A 12,323-nucleotide genomic window follows, 5' to 3' on the forward strand; every position below is an offset into this window, starting at 1 on the left:
GCTCTCTCCTCCTCGCTCTCTCCCTCGCTCTCTCCTCCTCGCTCTCTCCTCCTCGCTCTCTCCTCCTCGCTCTCTCCTCCTCGCTCTCTCCTCCTCGCTCTCTCGGCTCACGGCGCTGGCTCCCAAGTTCATTTCTAGTCGCGGTCTCGTTCTCTCGCCCACTCTCTCCCACTCTCTCTCTTGCTCTCTCCCCTCGCTCTCTCCTCTCGCTCTCTCGCTCATGCCCCCCCCCTCCCCCGCGCGCGCTGGGAAGACACGAGAGCGACTCTGGCCCCGGGAGGAGCGTCCCGCCAAGTCGTGAACGGACTCATTAGCGCGTGAGGAATGGCGGTGCGTGAGGGCAAGACGGTTAAGGGAGGAAGGAGTCGGTGGGTGGGTGGGTGGGAGAGGGAGAAGAGGGGGAGAGACATTATAAAATTGGGGATTTCAGAGAGAAAGAGACAGAGAGATGATGATGGTGGTGGTGGTGGCGGCGGTGTTGATGGAGAGAGGGCTCAGGAGTGTTCAGGATAAAACTCAGGCCTGGTAGCACGTTACTGAATACCATGGTGGGTGGGTGTGTGTGTGTGATTGCCAAGACCGCCCGTTCAAGGCTATATGGGGGTTCTTTGTCTTGTGTGTGTGTGTGGTGGAAGGGGGGGACGCAGCGCTTAGCGCGTTGTGCTACGAGCCTGGTGACCCGAGTTGGATTCCCGCTAACGGTCAGCACCAGTGACGATTATCTGAACCGGTCACGAGGCCTCCCCTAGGTCGTCTCAGCCTCAAATGAGTACCTGGTGCGGTGTGTTAAGCATCGCCACTGGGAAGAGACAAAGGCGGCACGGGCGTGGTGCTGGCCACCCACCCCGTGGCGTGCCGCTCCGGTCTTCATCGCTGCTCGCGGAGAGCACTTGCCCCGCCACCGCCGCCCGTTCAGTCGTCACGGGGCATTGCTTTGTGTTCGCAGCGCAATGCGCTACGAACCCGCAGACCCCGAGTTGGACGCGCGCTCACAACCGACAATGACAGTGGCGGATAGTTAAATCCGGCCCCATGCGTCGCCTCCTTCGACCCAAACGGCATTTGCCTGGCGCGCTGTGCGGTTCGTAGAAAGTGCTGGAGAACTACAGACGGCCCCTGTGCACCAACAGCAGCAGTCTGTTGGAGGTTCTCCTGGTTAGTGGGGGGGGGGGGTCTTTGTGCGCGTGTCGTCTCCGAGGCGCCGTAGTTTGTATCCTATTACCCACAATTCGCCGAGGCAGCGCTTCATTGCTTTGTGATATACCCTCGGGCACATGAATCATATTCGCGAGCATTACTACTTCGTTTCCTCTCCGTATACATTGAATCGCCTGGACGTGGGAGCATGGCATTATTGTAATTATTGTACAGGATGTTACGTGAATTAATATGATACGTCGAATTCCATATTCGCTTCTAAATAATTGAATACGATTTAAGAGATGACGTGATGGAATGTAACCACTTTAGCACCGCTCAGTTGTGAGATGACATTGTGGCAATAATTTTTGCACGTTTGCAGCGTATTCATTGTGAGTGCGGTGCTTTATTTATTCATTCATTGCCGAGCGCATCGCGAAAACTATTGCAATTAACGTTAATGTCCAAGTTTTAGAACGCATAATCATGAAATGTGCTGCGTGAATTACACTGCTCATGAATAATTGCATAGCCCCCGTGGATGTAAATTAGCCGAAGCGTCTGCCTTGCCCAGGTGATTTTAAGCAGCGGTTAAGGTACTTCATTAATATTATAAAATATAACGAATCCTCCAGCGAGGAATTATTCAACCCCCCCCCCCCGCCAGCTCCCCAAAGTCTAATTCCTTAAATGCATCCGCTAATCAAATTGATGAACAAAAAAGAGATATTCCGGAAACGAATTCTGGAAAATGAATCACATCACATCAATCGATGTGAAAAGTTTATTAACAAAGGAAAAGAGATTCCTAAAGGCGTCCCCGTTGGGCAGAGATCTACAACTCCGCAGCGATCGGTAACAGGGGAGGGGGAAATCTACACTTCATCACAATTGCATTGGTTGAAACTAAATGTATCGTATATAAGTGGGTAATTAGCTTAAAATCTAATAAGCTAATGTGCCTTTTTGAAATTCAAATCTATAATACATCACTGCTCATTGTTTAATTCGGGTGGCATTCCCGCATGTGGCGCATCAGTCCGACCACCAAGTTCAATGTGGAATGTTTAGTTACGACACTGCAATAACATTAGCAACAAGTATTATCATTATATACTCAACATCCCTTTGTCAATCCACTGCTGGATGAACCCCTCCCCGGGGCCACATCATGATGGGATGTCATACGATGCGTTATGAAACGTTGCCAATTGTATAATTAGTGTCTTCCAATGCCACAGTGTTGTTGGTGCGTGTGCTGTGTGTTGTTGTTGTGAACTGTGATTCCGTACCAATGCCAAAGCCAACAAGAATCGCCAAACAATGTGTGGATGTCGTAGAGGATTGTGCATAGCCATACTTCACCACGCTGGTCAGTAGGGTGTTGATGAGCGGGCTGGGGGCTGGTGGGTGAGTGGGGTGAGGTTCGCGTTAGCAGAGCGGTGAGCGCGCCGCGCTACGAACCCGGCGGCGACCCGAGTTCGATTCCCGCTAACGGTCACCAACACCCAGTGACGAGTATCTGAATCGATCCTGGGCCTTCCCTAGATCGGCTCAGCCTCGAATGAGTACCTGGTGCGGTGTGCAAACATCGCCACTCGGGAGACAAAGGCGGCCGGGCGTGGCGTTGGCCACTCACCCCCCATCGTGTGCCGTGCCGCCCTTCATTGGTGCTCGCGAGCAGCACTTGCTGCACGAGGGATCTTTGGTGAAGTCTCGCTGGCCACTGCTTGCTGGCCGTGGCTGGGTGTCACCACGCAGTGCGGATGACCGTTCGTTGCACCGCCGCTGCGAAAACTCCGTGCATGCGAACATCGGCACGCGCTAGCCGAGTGAGTGGGCGAGTGATGAGTTGGGTAATACAACAAAATAAAAAAAAACCTGTCTCTACAGGTTACGCAGGAAAGTTGTCCACGCGAGTCCGAAATTCTTACGACCGACGCAACGCGAGCACGGCGTGTTTTTTTTTTATTAATTGCTGGGTTTTGTGAGCCTCAATCACCGACGGATCGGATTTGTTCAGTAAATATATCGCGCTATCGCTGTTGGCTCCATCCGCGTTGCGGATACACTTCCATAGCACGGCGCGCCTGCCTGAGTGTCTGTAACGCATTCAGGAGATAGCCTCCCACTGTGCGTGCACATATATACATATATGTGCACGTATGAACGATGTGTGTGTATCTGCGTGCATCTGGGTGTAGTAGGGAGCGGTATGGTAGCGGTGAGCACGCTGCGCTACGAGCCCGGCGAACCGAGTTCGATTCCCGCCCATGGCCAACACCCAGTGACGATTATTTGAACCGGTCCTGGGCCTCCACTAGGTCGACTCAGCGTCAAATGAGGTCCCGGTTGCGATGCGCAAACGTCGCCACCCCGAAGCCCACACATGCGGCCCCTGGCGATACACGATAGCCCAAAGTCTGTCTGGTCAGATCTTAACGTCACCAATGGTTCCAAATTAAAGAAAATCCGTTACATCGACACGAAATGCGGTCAACAAGCTTTGAGAATGCACTGAGCATTGAATGAATCGTTAATTGGGTAACAAATAAGATGATCGTGCCTGTCGGAATGTGGGCAGTGCACGCGCTAAACCCGTAATCATAATACTGATAAATATTCACACGATGGGTCTGTTGATGACATTTACATTGGAGTTCGCCTCTAAGCGGACGGCTTCATATTTCCACCATTAACATGTTTTATTGCATGGCTTTTCCAATTTAGTTTTGCCCAAAATATATTTATATCGAGTGATGGTCGCCATAGAATAATATTCTTAGGTTTTTTCGGTAAAGTCACGTAGGTAAAACATTAAAATAAATAAAAGTAAAATAAAATAAAAATCACGACGTTTCGGAGGCAACAGAAGCTTCCGTCTTTAGGTGGAATAACTTTGCCGATCGCGCTGTGGTCTCTCGTGTGTTATAAGCACATATATAGCTACTTTCTTTGCTGCCAATAAAACTAACCTCGGGTTAATTCTGTGCGACTGTTGTTCTTTGCTGTTGTTGTTTATGATATCTTGTTGTTGTTGTTCATGATATCTTTGTTGTTAACACGGTGTGTGTAACATCGGCGTTATTTTTTTCATGTAGGTGACTTTTATTGATATCGGGTTCCGACTGACCTTCATCAAACGTTTACATTTATTCTCGTAAAACGAATTGAATTGGTGCGCGCGTGCGTGCGCGTGCGTGTATGTGTGTGCGTGTGTGTGTGTATGTGTGTATATGTGTGTGTGTGCGTGTGTGTATGTGGGTGTATGTGTGTATGTGTGTGTGTATGTGCGTGTGTGTGTTTGTGCGTGTGTATGTGTATGTGTGTGTATGTGTGTGTGTATGTGTGTGTATGTATGTAGGCCTTCATAGGTGCTCGCTAACAGCACTTGCCCCTACAGTCTGTTAAGGCTATACGGGGGATCTTTGTCTTTGTATGTATGTGCGTGTGTATGTGTGTGTATGTGCGTGTGTATGTGTGTATGTGTGTGTGTATGTGTGTATGTGCGTGTATGTGTGTATGTATGTGCGTGTGTATGTGTGTGTATGTGCGTGTGTATGTGTGTATGTGTGTGTGTATGTGTGTATGTGCGTGTATGTGTGTATGTATGTGCGTGTGTATGTGTGTGTATGTGCGTGTGTATGTGTGTATGTGTGTGTGTATGTGTGTATGTGCGTGTATGTGTGTATGTATGTGCGTGTGTGTGTATGTGTGTATGTGCGTGAGGAGCATCACAATTTGCACTGTTTTGACTCTTCATGTGTTCGTCCCAAATCTTCCCAAAAGGTGAAAATTCACGTTACAAGCCCTGGGCGTTATGACTGCTCCGGCTGGAATTTACAACAACAACAAAACAGATCTGAACTTGCGTGTATTGGAAAGAGTCACGTGACGTGTTAGTTGGGTATTAAAAAAATAAAAACTCCACTTAATAATATTATATCAAATAAATAACGTACATACCGCCTTTAGAGGCATCGCGCACCCATTTGTCAACCTAATATTCTCACAACAGACGGAATAAATCACGGAGAAAATCTATTTGATTCATCATCAAACTCAGCATCATGAGCTATCATCTGTTTCGGCTTTTTTTTTGGAGAAATAAAAATGTACTCGCAGGTTTTTTGCGCAATGCGCGTGTGTCGTGTCCGTCCACGTTGCTCTCGAGGGCACGGCATCGCGTGTACGTGTGTGTGTACACACATATAGACATACACTACACAGCTGCATCGACTTGCTCACACCCGCCAGCTCGAAGCTTCACTTCTCTCGCTTCGGCAAGATTCGTTCCTTCTCGCAACCAGGGGAGCAAGAGGCGACGACGCGGCGAGGGATAGCGGGCGGGGTGGTGGCAAATGGTGTGGAAGCTTCGCTTTGATGGGACGAGAATTTCGAGTTTACCGCCGTAAACACGCACAGCCTTCGGCGGGCAAGGGGGCCCTGGCTGGTTATGCAACACGAACGTGCGCCGCTTGCGAATTCTCCTCGCTCCCCGGTCTCTCGCTCCCCCGGTCTCTCGCATCGCCGCTGCGAGAGACGCTATCGGTGGCGGGGGGGGTGGGAGGGTTAAGCAGAGGCGGGGGGCAGAGGCGGGGGGGCGGGGTGGTGGCGCTGGGGGGGGGGTGTGTGCCCCCCTCGGACCCTAAATTTCGGACTCCCCCCTCTCCAAGCTCATCATCACCATCTCCCCTCCAGACGCCTTCAATGAGGCGGAGTCTGCCGCCGCTGCCGCGAAGGCCCCATTGGCTGGCAGGGCGCGTGACCGCGCGCGAGTGCGAGAGAGGAGCGGGGTGGGGGGCGCTCGTCCTGGCGCTTGAAAATGTTTTCTCGGGATGCCGCCGCTGCTGATGATGATGCTGCTGCTGCTGCTGCATCTGCTGATGATGCTGCCGCTGCCGCCGCTGCTGCTGCTGCTATGTCGGGTGGCTGCTGCGATGCCAAGAATCACCCAGAGCCCTTGTTCGCGCCGCCGCCTCCGCGCCTGAAGATGTCATCGCCGTCGGCCCCGTCGTGTCCTCCGAACGCGCCGGCGCTCGCCAACTCGTTCCTCGTCGACTCGCTGCTCGTGGGCGCGGGTCGGGCGGGCTCCTCCGCCGCCGCCGCCGACTTGTTCTACGCCGGCTCGGCCGCAGGTTCGCAGCACCACCACCACCACAACCACCACAATCACAACAACCACCACAATCATCACAATCAACAACAGCAGCAGCAGCAGCATGGCTACGCAGCAGCCGTGCAGAATTGTAGCCTCGTGCAATCGCTCGTCAAACGCTCGGACCTGCCACCGCCCCACCACCACCACCATCCTCACGCTGTTCACCACTATCACCACCACCAGCAGCAGCAGCAGCAACAGCAGCAGCAGCAGCGCCTAACTCTGGGCTCGCACCACCCCGCCACTGTCTACGCGACCTCTATGCCCGAGGGCGGATCGTGGGGAGATCCGATCCGGGCATGCGGCCAGCTGGACGCGAACCAATGCGCGCCGTCTCACGGAGCCGTCTTCTCGCCGCACGCCGTCAAGGAGGAGGACGCCTACTGCCTGTACGGAGCCGTCGACGTGGCTCGGGCCGCCAAGACGGACGCGGCGTACGCGCGGCTTCAGCTGCAGGGCGCCGAGGCTTCGGCAGCCGCGGCCGCCGCGTCCGACGGAGGCGCGGGGGTCCCCGTGCCCGGCTACTTTCGCCTGGGGCAAATGCCCTCGGCGGTGGCGGTGAAGCCTCTGGACTTCAGTGCCTTGGAGGACGTCTCGCCCGCCGCCTTCACGCGCTCGCCCGAGTTGAATCACGACCCCGCCGCGTCGGGGGCAGCGGCGGGGGCAGCCGAGGCGACGTCGGTGTCGCTGTCGCCATCCCCGGCTCGCTTCGCGCCCAGCGGACTGGACGACGACGCGGTACCGGTGGCGATTGGTGCCGGGGTCGGTGCCAGACCGGGGGGCAGTCCCGAGGAGCGGGGGTCACCGACAGACCCCCTCCCCATCTCCGTTCCTCACGCTGGGCCCCCCGCTTTGGGCGGACCCATCAACCACCACAACAACAACCACCACGACCACCACCACCACCACCACCAGGTCGCACCCTCCCGCTACGAGCAGCGTTCGCCCTCGCAGCGCGCGGAGAGCGGCGGCTTCAGCCCCGGGGGCGCGCCCAAGGCACCAGGTGGGTGCAGCAGAGGCGAGCCGCTCGCTGTGGCGGCGGCTGGTTGAACCCGGCAGAGAGACGTGTTGGTTACGGGGGGGGGACGGGGTGTCGAGGGGGTGCCGTGGAACGACGGGGGCGGATTGCGCGCCATGTCAAGTGACTTGATGCCCCAAAGCCGCGGCCTTCGTAGTGGGGGTGAGGAGGAGGAGGAGGCGGGGGGTGTTGGAGATTATTTATCGCTGTCTTGGAATCCACCGCGCGCAACGTAGACCGTCGGTTCATGATATATGTTGGCATCATCGTTGTGTTTAATTGCATTATTAGTCGTCGTATTATTTGAAACCACCGACGTTTACTGCATTAGCCGCGCCGCTGGTTGTGTGCCTCGTAGCCTGTTGTGCTTGATGTGGTTTTATTGTGTTTTTTTATTATATAATATATTACATATCGTGCGGTATGTACTTGGTTTTATTGTTATGTTCGACACATGATCCTCAAACGGTGGGGGCAGTGGGGGGGGGGGGGGACGCCATCATTATTATTTCAAGTCAATGCACGGCACGATCTGAATTTCACTCGTCACGGTTCCACGTGTGCTGGTGGGTCTCGTGGCGAGGCCGGTCCGAGCGCGTGTTGTGCAGCTGTAGGATCGACACGACAACGCCTCGGAGTGGCCACGCGGTAGGGCACGTCGTCACATCGTTGCGATCGGCTTCCTGGCCATTGCGCGGCTCTTGCGAGCATCGCGTGCGCGTCACCGGTGAACTTGCCGTGTGTGCGCGTGTGAATATACACACACACACAAAATACAAAGATCACCATGTGTAGCCTTGACACAGACTGCTTGGGGCAAGTGCTGTTAGCGAGCACCTATGAAGGCGGGCTCGGCACGCGAAGGGGGAGGATGGCCAGCACCACGCCCGGCCGCCTTTGTCTCCCCAGTGGCGATGTTCACACACCGCGCCAGGCACTAATTTGAGGCTGAGTCGACTTAGGAGAGACCAGATCCAGGAGCGGTTCAGATGAGCGTCGCTGGGTGTTGACCGTGAAGCGAAAATCGAACCCGTGTCGCCAGGTTCGTAGCACAGCGCCCTAACCGCTGTGCACACGTGCACACACCAGCTTCGCTATGCCATTCTAAAGCGCCTTGTTAGCTCAGTGGACTTTACTTGGTAAATACACTTGTGATTGTAACATTTCCGAACAATGTACACGTCAGAAGAGAGAGAGTGACACGCAAAACTCCAAATACACAGCAGCAGGCGTCAGGGTCGGGCTCGAACCCGCGCCCTCCTGTATACCAGGCGAGGTAGTTAACATCTCGCCACGATGCCGAACACCTGGGCACGCCACACAGACGCACCCGAGGCGAGATGCGCCCATCGACAACTCACCCATCAGAATTCGCAACGCGTCAGGCGCAGCGCAATCAGCTCGTTGTAAACTGGTCATGGAGACATCGACGAGATTTTTGCCCACAAATGTATCTCCCCCCCACCCAACAAAAAATATAAACTTCTCAAAAAACTATTAACATAATAATAGTCATCTTTATTTTACAGAACGCCTTTTCATATCGAAGTACATCACAGTCCTGTTAAATCTCTGCTCACAACGCAGGGTTCAAATCAATTCTAAATACTGATGCTAATCATAAGCAGAACAGCACTAATAATAACGACGACAACAATTACACTCGCGCTGTCGACAGATATGAAGAACAAGCTGCGACACAGCACGACATTAATAATTATTATAATAATTACGCTAAAATGTTTTCACTCGCAGCTCGGGTGACATCCACAAACAATCGAGAGAAAACGCCAACAACGAGACCCAACCCGGGCAAAATATCTCTCACGGAGATCCGCTCAGACTGCTCGTCCCCAGCTGATCTGCCTTGACCACCCGAGTGTGATCATGTTGTCGTTGCTCCGCATCTACTCCAGCAGCCGTACGGAAGAAGAAACATTATAATAAGCAGGTGGACATATCTGAACGCTGTGCTGCCCCCGTGTCTCTCTGTCTGTCTCTCTCTCTGTGTCTCTGTCTCTCTCTGTGTCTTTATCTGTGTCTCTCTCTGTGTCTCTGTCTCTCTCTGTCTGTCTCTCTCTCTCTCTGTGTCTCTGTCTCTCTCTCCGTCTTTCTCTCTGTGTCTCTCTCTCCGTCTCTCTCTGTCTCTCTCTCTCTCTGTCTATCTCTCTCTCTGTGTCTCTGTCTCTCTCTCGGTGTCTCTGTCTCTCTCTCCGTCTCTCTGTCTGTCTCTCTCTGTGTCTCTCTCTCTCTCTCTGTCTATCTCTCTCTCTGTGTCTCTGTCTCTCTCTCGGTGTCTCTGTCTCTCTCTCCGTCTCTCTGTCTGTCTCTCTCTGTGTCTCTCTCTGTCTCCCTCTCTGTGTCTCTCTCTCTCTGCCTGTCTCTCTCTCCGTCTCGCCGTGCAGAGGTCGTCGGCCGCGACGGGGACGCCGCGCGCGAGGCCCCGGGCGGCTGGCTGACGGCGAAGAGCGGTCGCAAGAAGCGCTGCCCCTACACCAAGTACCAGACCCTGGAGCTCGAGAAGGAGTTCCTCTTCAACATGTACCTGACGCGCGAGCGGCGTCTCGAGATCAGCCGCGGGGTCAACCTCACCGACCGCCAGGTCAAGATCTGGTTCCAGAACCGACGGATGAAGCTCAAGAAGATGAATCGCGAGATCCGTGTCCGCGAGATGACGGCCCCGTACCCCTTCTCGTAGAGCCGAGGTGGGTGGTAGGTGCGGGGAGGGCAGAGGGGGAGCCGTGCGATGCGGGCGCCGTCGAGCGCGGGTTGCGCTCCCTCCACTTGGCATCGATCCACCACCGCGTCGAGGCGTCGCCCTGGACAGCGGCTAAGTCGAACGGTTGAGGTCACGCGTTGTTGACGAACTCTGGGGGCGATGTTACGCATCGCGACATCGTCGACAACGCCATGGATTGGTCGATGATCGTCGGCGTTTGTTCACCAATCCGTCGCACGGCCGGACTGGGCCACCAATGCGTCTGCTGATTCCTTCGCGGCTCTGAGACGGTGGTATAGACATTACACATTCCTATGGCGGGGGCCCAGACGGTCTGTTTAAAACAACAACAACAACGCACACCACAAGATGTTGTGGACAAAAAAACGACGCAAAACTCTCAGTGACCAAAAATCCACGAGGAAGCAACGTTCACTCTGAAGTCGCATTTCTTTGCTGTCGAATTCGTCACGTGGCTTCTCGCGCGCGTGTATACCCGTGGCCAATGTATATATTGGACAAAAAAACGAAGTGTTACTCGTTGTGCCGCGCTACTTGTGACGATGAACGTGGATTTGTTGGTGGTGGGGGATGGGAGGGTGAGGGAATAGGACAGGGGGGGGGGGGGCACAATGTTTACCGTAAGTCATCCCTTACGCATGGACTCAGCGGCCAACCAATTCCTTGCCTGGAGAATCGCAAATGCAAAACGACTGCTGCTGCTACTGATGCTGTTTGAGTCTTGGTGGGGAGTTAGGGTGGATGGGGGAGTTTTTTGAATGCTTTCCGTGCGTGCGTAAGGAGTGTGAGGGCGCTCTCGTGTGCGGGTTTTGGGTTAAGGGTGAGAGGGGTTTCTTTTCGTGTCAAGGGCAGGGATTTGTGGTAGTGGCGCGCGGTCATTGGCCGACGGCTCCGGGCTCCGTGTACCAATCCCTCCCTCCGTCCGTGGTGGTGGTGAGGGAGCGTTCTTGTGTGCCACCGTAGCGCTCTTGATTCCCTTCCCTCCTACACAATCATTCCTCGCTCCACATCGTTGCTGCTGTTGCTGCTGTTGCTGAGGTTGCTGATGTTGCTGCTGCTGATGTTACTGCTGTTGTTAGTGCTGCTGCTGTTTCTGCTGATGTTACTGATGTTACTGCTGCTGCTGTTGCTGCTGATGTTACTGCTGCTGATGTTACTGATGTTGTTACTGCTGTTGCTGCTGTTGCTGCTGTTGCTGCTGTTGCTGCTGTTGCTGCTGCTGCTGCTGATGTTACTGCTGTTACTGCTGCTGATGTTACTGTTGCTGCTGCTGCTGTTGCTGCTGCTGCTGTTGCTGCTGCTGCAACCCGCGTCACCTCTCCCGACACTCAGTGACGTGATCCGCGAAGCGAGCGTGGACCCGATCGAAAACAGACGCGTGACTGCTCCCTCATTCCGTGCTCTTCCTACACACACAAAGATCCCCCGTATAGCCTGAACAGACTGTAGGGGCAAGTGCTGTTAGCGAGCACCTATGAAGGCCGGAACGGTACACGAGGGGGTGGGTGGCCAGCACCACGCCCGACCGCCTATGTCTCCCTAGTGGCGATGTTTACACAGCACCAGGTACTCATTTAAGGCTGAGTCGACCTAGGGGAGGCCCAGGACCGGTTCAGATAATCGTCACTGGTGTTAGCCGTGAGCGGGAATCGAACCCGGGTCTCCAGGTTCATAGCGCAGCGCGCTAACCGCTACACTACCGCTCCAACACACACACATACACACACACACATATATACACACACATACACACATATATACACACACACACATATACACACACATATATATAAAACTAACACATACAGTATTGTGATGCGGTGTTGGCAGTGGTGATACTGCGTTGGCAATCACTTAAGGAAATATTGTGTGTACTGTGTATTGGTTTTTTCTTAAGAGCAGTGTTATTGCTGAGTGTGTCGAGGTTTTATTACAGCCATCTCAGCCGTGCGTTTCTCCCTGGGTTTTGCCCGCCCAGTGTTAGGAGAGAGAACGCGTGATGTTTGAGTCGTATTATGAGATGAGTAATTTTTATGATTTTTTAAAAATTGTTTTCCCCCCTCCAGAGCTTAAAGTATTTCTCGATGATGAGCAACTTCCGCCGCGCTCAGCTGTGATTTTTTTTTACTGTCGTTTCGGCCACCGTTTTCGCGATGATTACAACTGTCCGTGTTTGTATTAAACGTGTCAAGTTTATTTCTGATTATGATATGATGTCATAGAAGCATTTGTTTGGCTATCAGTGAAGGCTGGTTTTCTCGGAC

The 12,323-nt window shown here is 53.7% G+C and overlaps 1 protein-coding gene across 2 annotated transcripts; it reads left to right on the forward strand.

The window, feature by feature from the left end:
- Positions 1-289: 289 nt before the first annotated feature.
- LOC133345330 (homeobox protein Hox-A10-like) lies at positions 290-10,605 on the forward strand. 2 transcript variants are annotated; one of them, XM_061556003.1, is made up of 3 exons: positions 290-330; positions 6,089-7,304; positions 9,725-10,605. In XM_061556003.1, the coding sequence occupies exons 1-3, from the start codon at positions 325-327 to the stop codon at positions 10,015-10,017; spliced, it is 1,515 nt and encodes a 504-aa protein (XP_061411987.1). In that variant the 5' UTR covers positions 290-324; the 3' UTR covers positions 10,018-10,605. The 2 variants fall into 2 exon arrangements, with proteins under 2 accessions (XP_061411987.1, XP_061411986.1); XM_061556002.1 differs by lacking the exon at positions 290-330 and having other exon boundaries at positions 5,774-7,304.
- Positions 10,606-12,323: the final 1,718 nt, after the last annotated feature.

The sequence above is a fragment of the Lethenteron reissneri genome, chromosome 21 (assembly GCF_015708825.2).
Source record: "Lethenteron reissneri isolate LAM-NWPU_2019-01 chromosome 21, ASM1570882v1, whole genome shotgun sequence".
In the NCBI taxonomy this organism is placed as follows: domain Eukaryota; kingdom Metazoa; phylum Chordata; class Hyperoartia; order Petromyzontiformes; family Petromyzontidae; genus Lethenteron; species Lethenteron reissneri.

Coding starts and splice junctions, on each gene's coding strand:
- LOC133345330 (XM_061556002.1), top strand. CDS start 5,966: ATGTTTTCTCGGGATGCCGCCGCTGCTGATGATGATGCTGCTGCTGCT. Junction 7,305..9,724: donor GGGCGCGCCCAAGGCACCAG/GTGGGTGCAGCA, acceptor CTCGCCGTGCAG/AGGTCGTCGGCCGCGACGGG.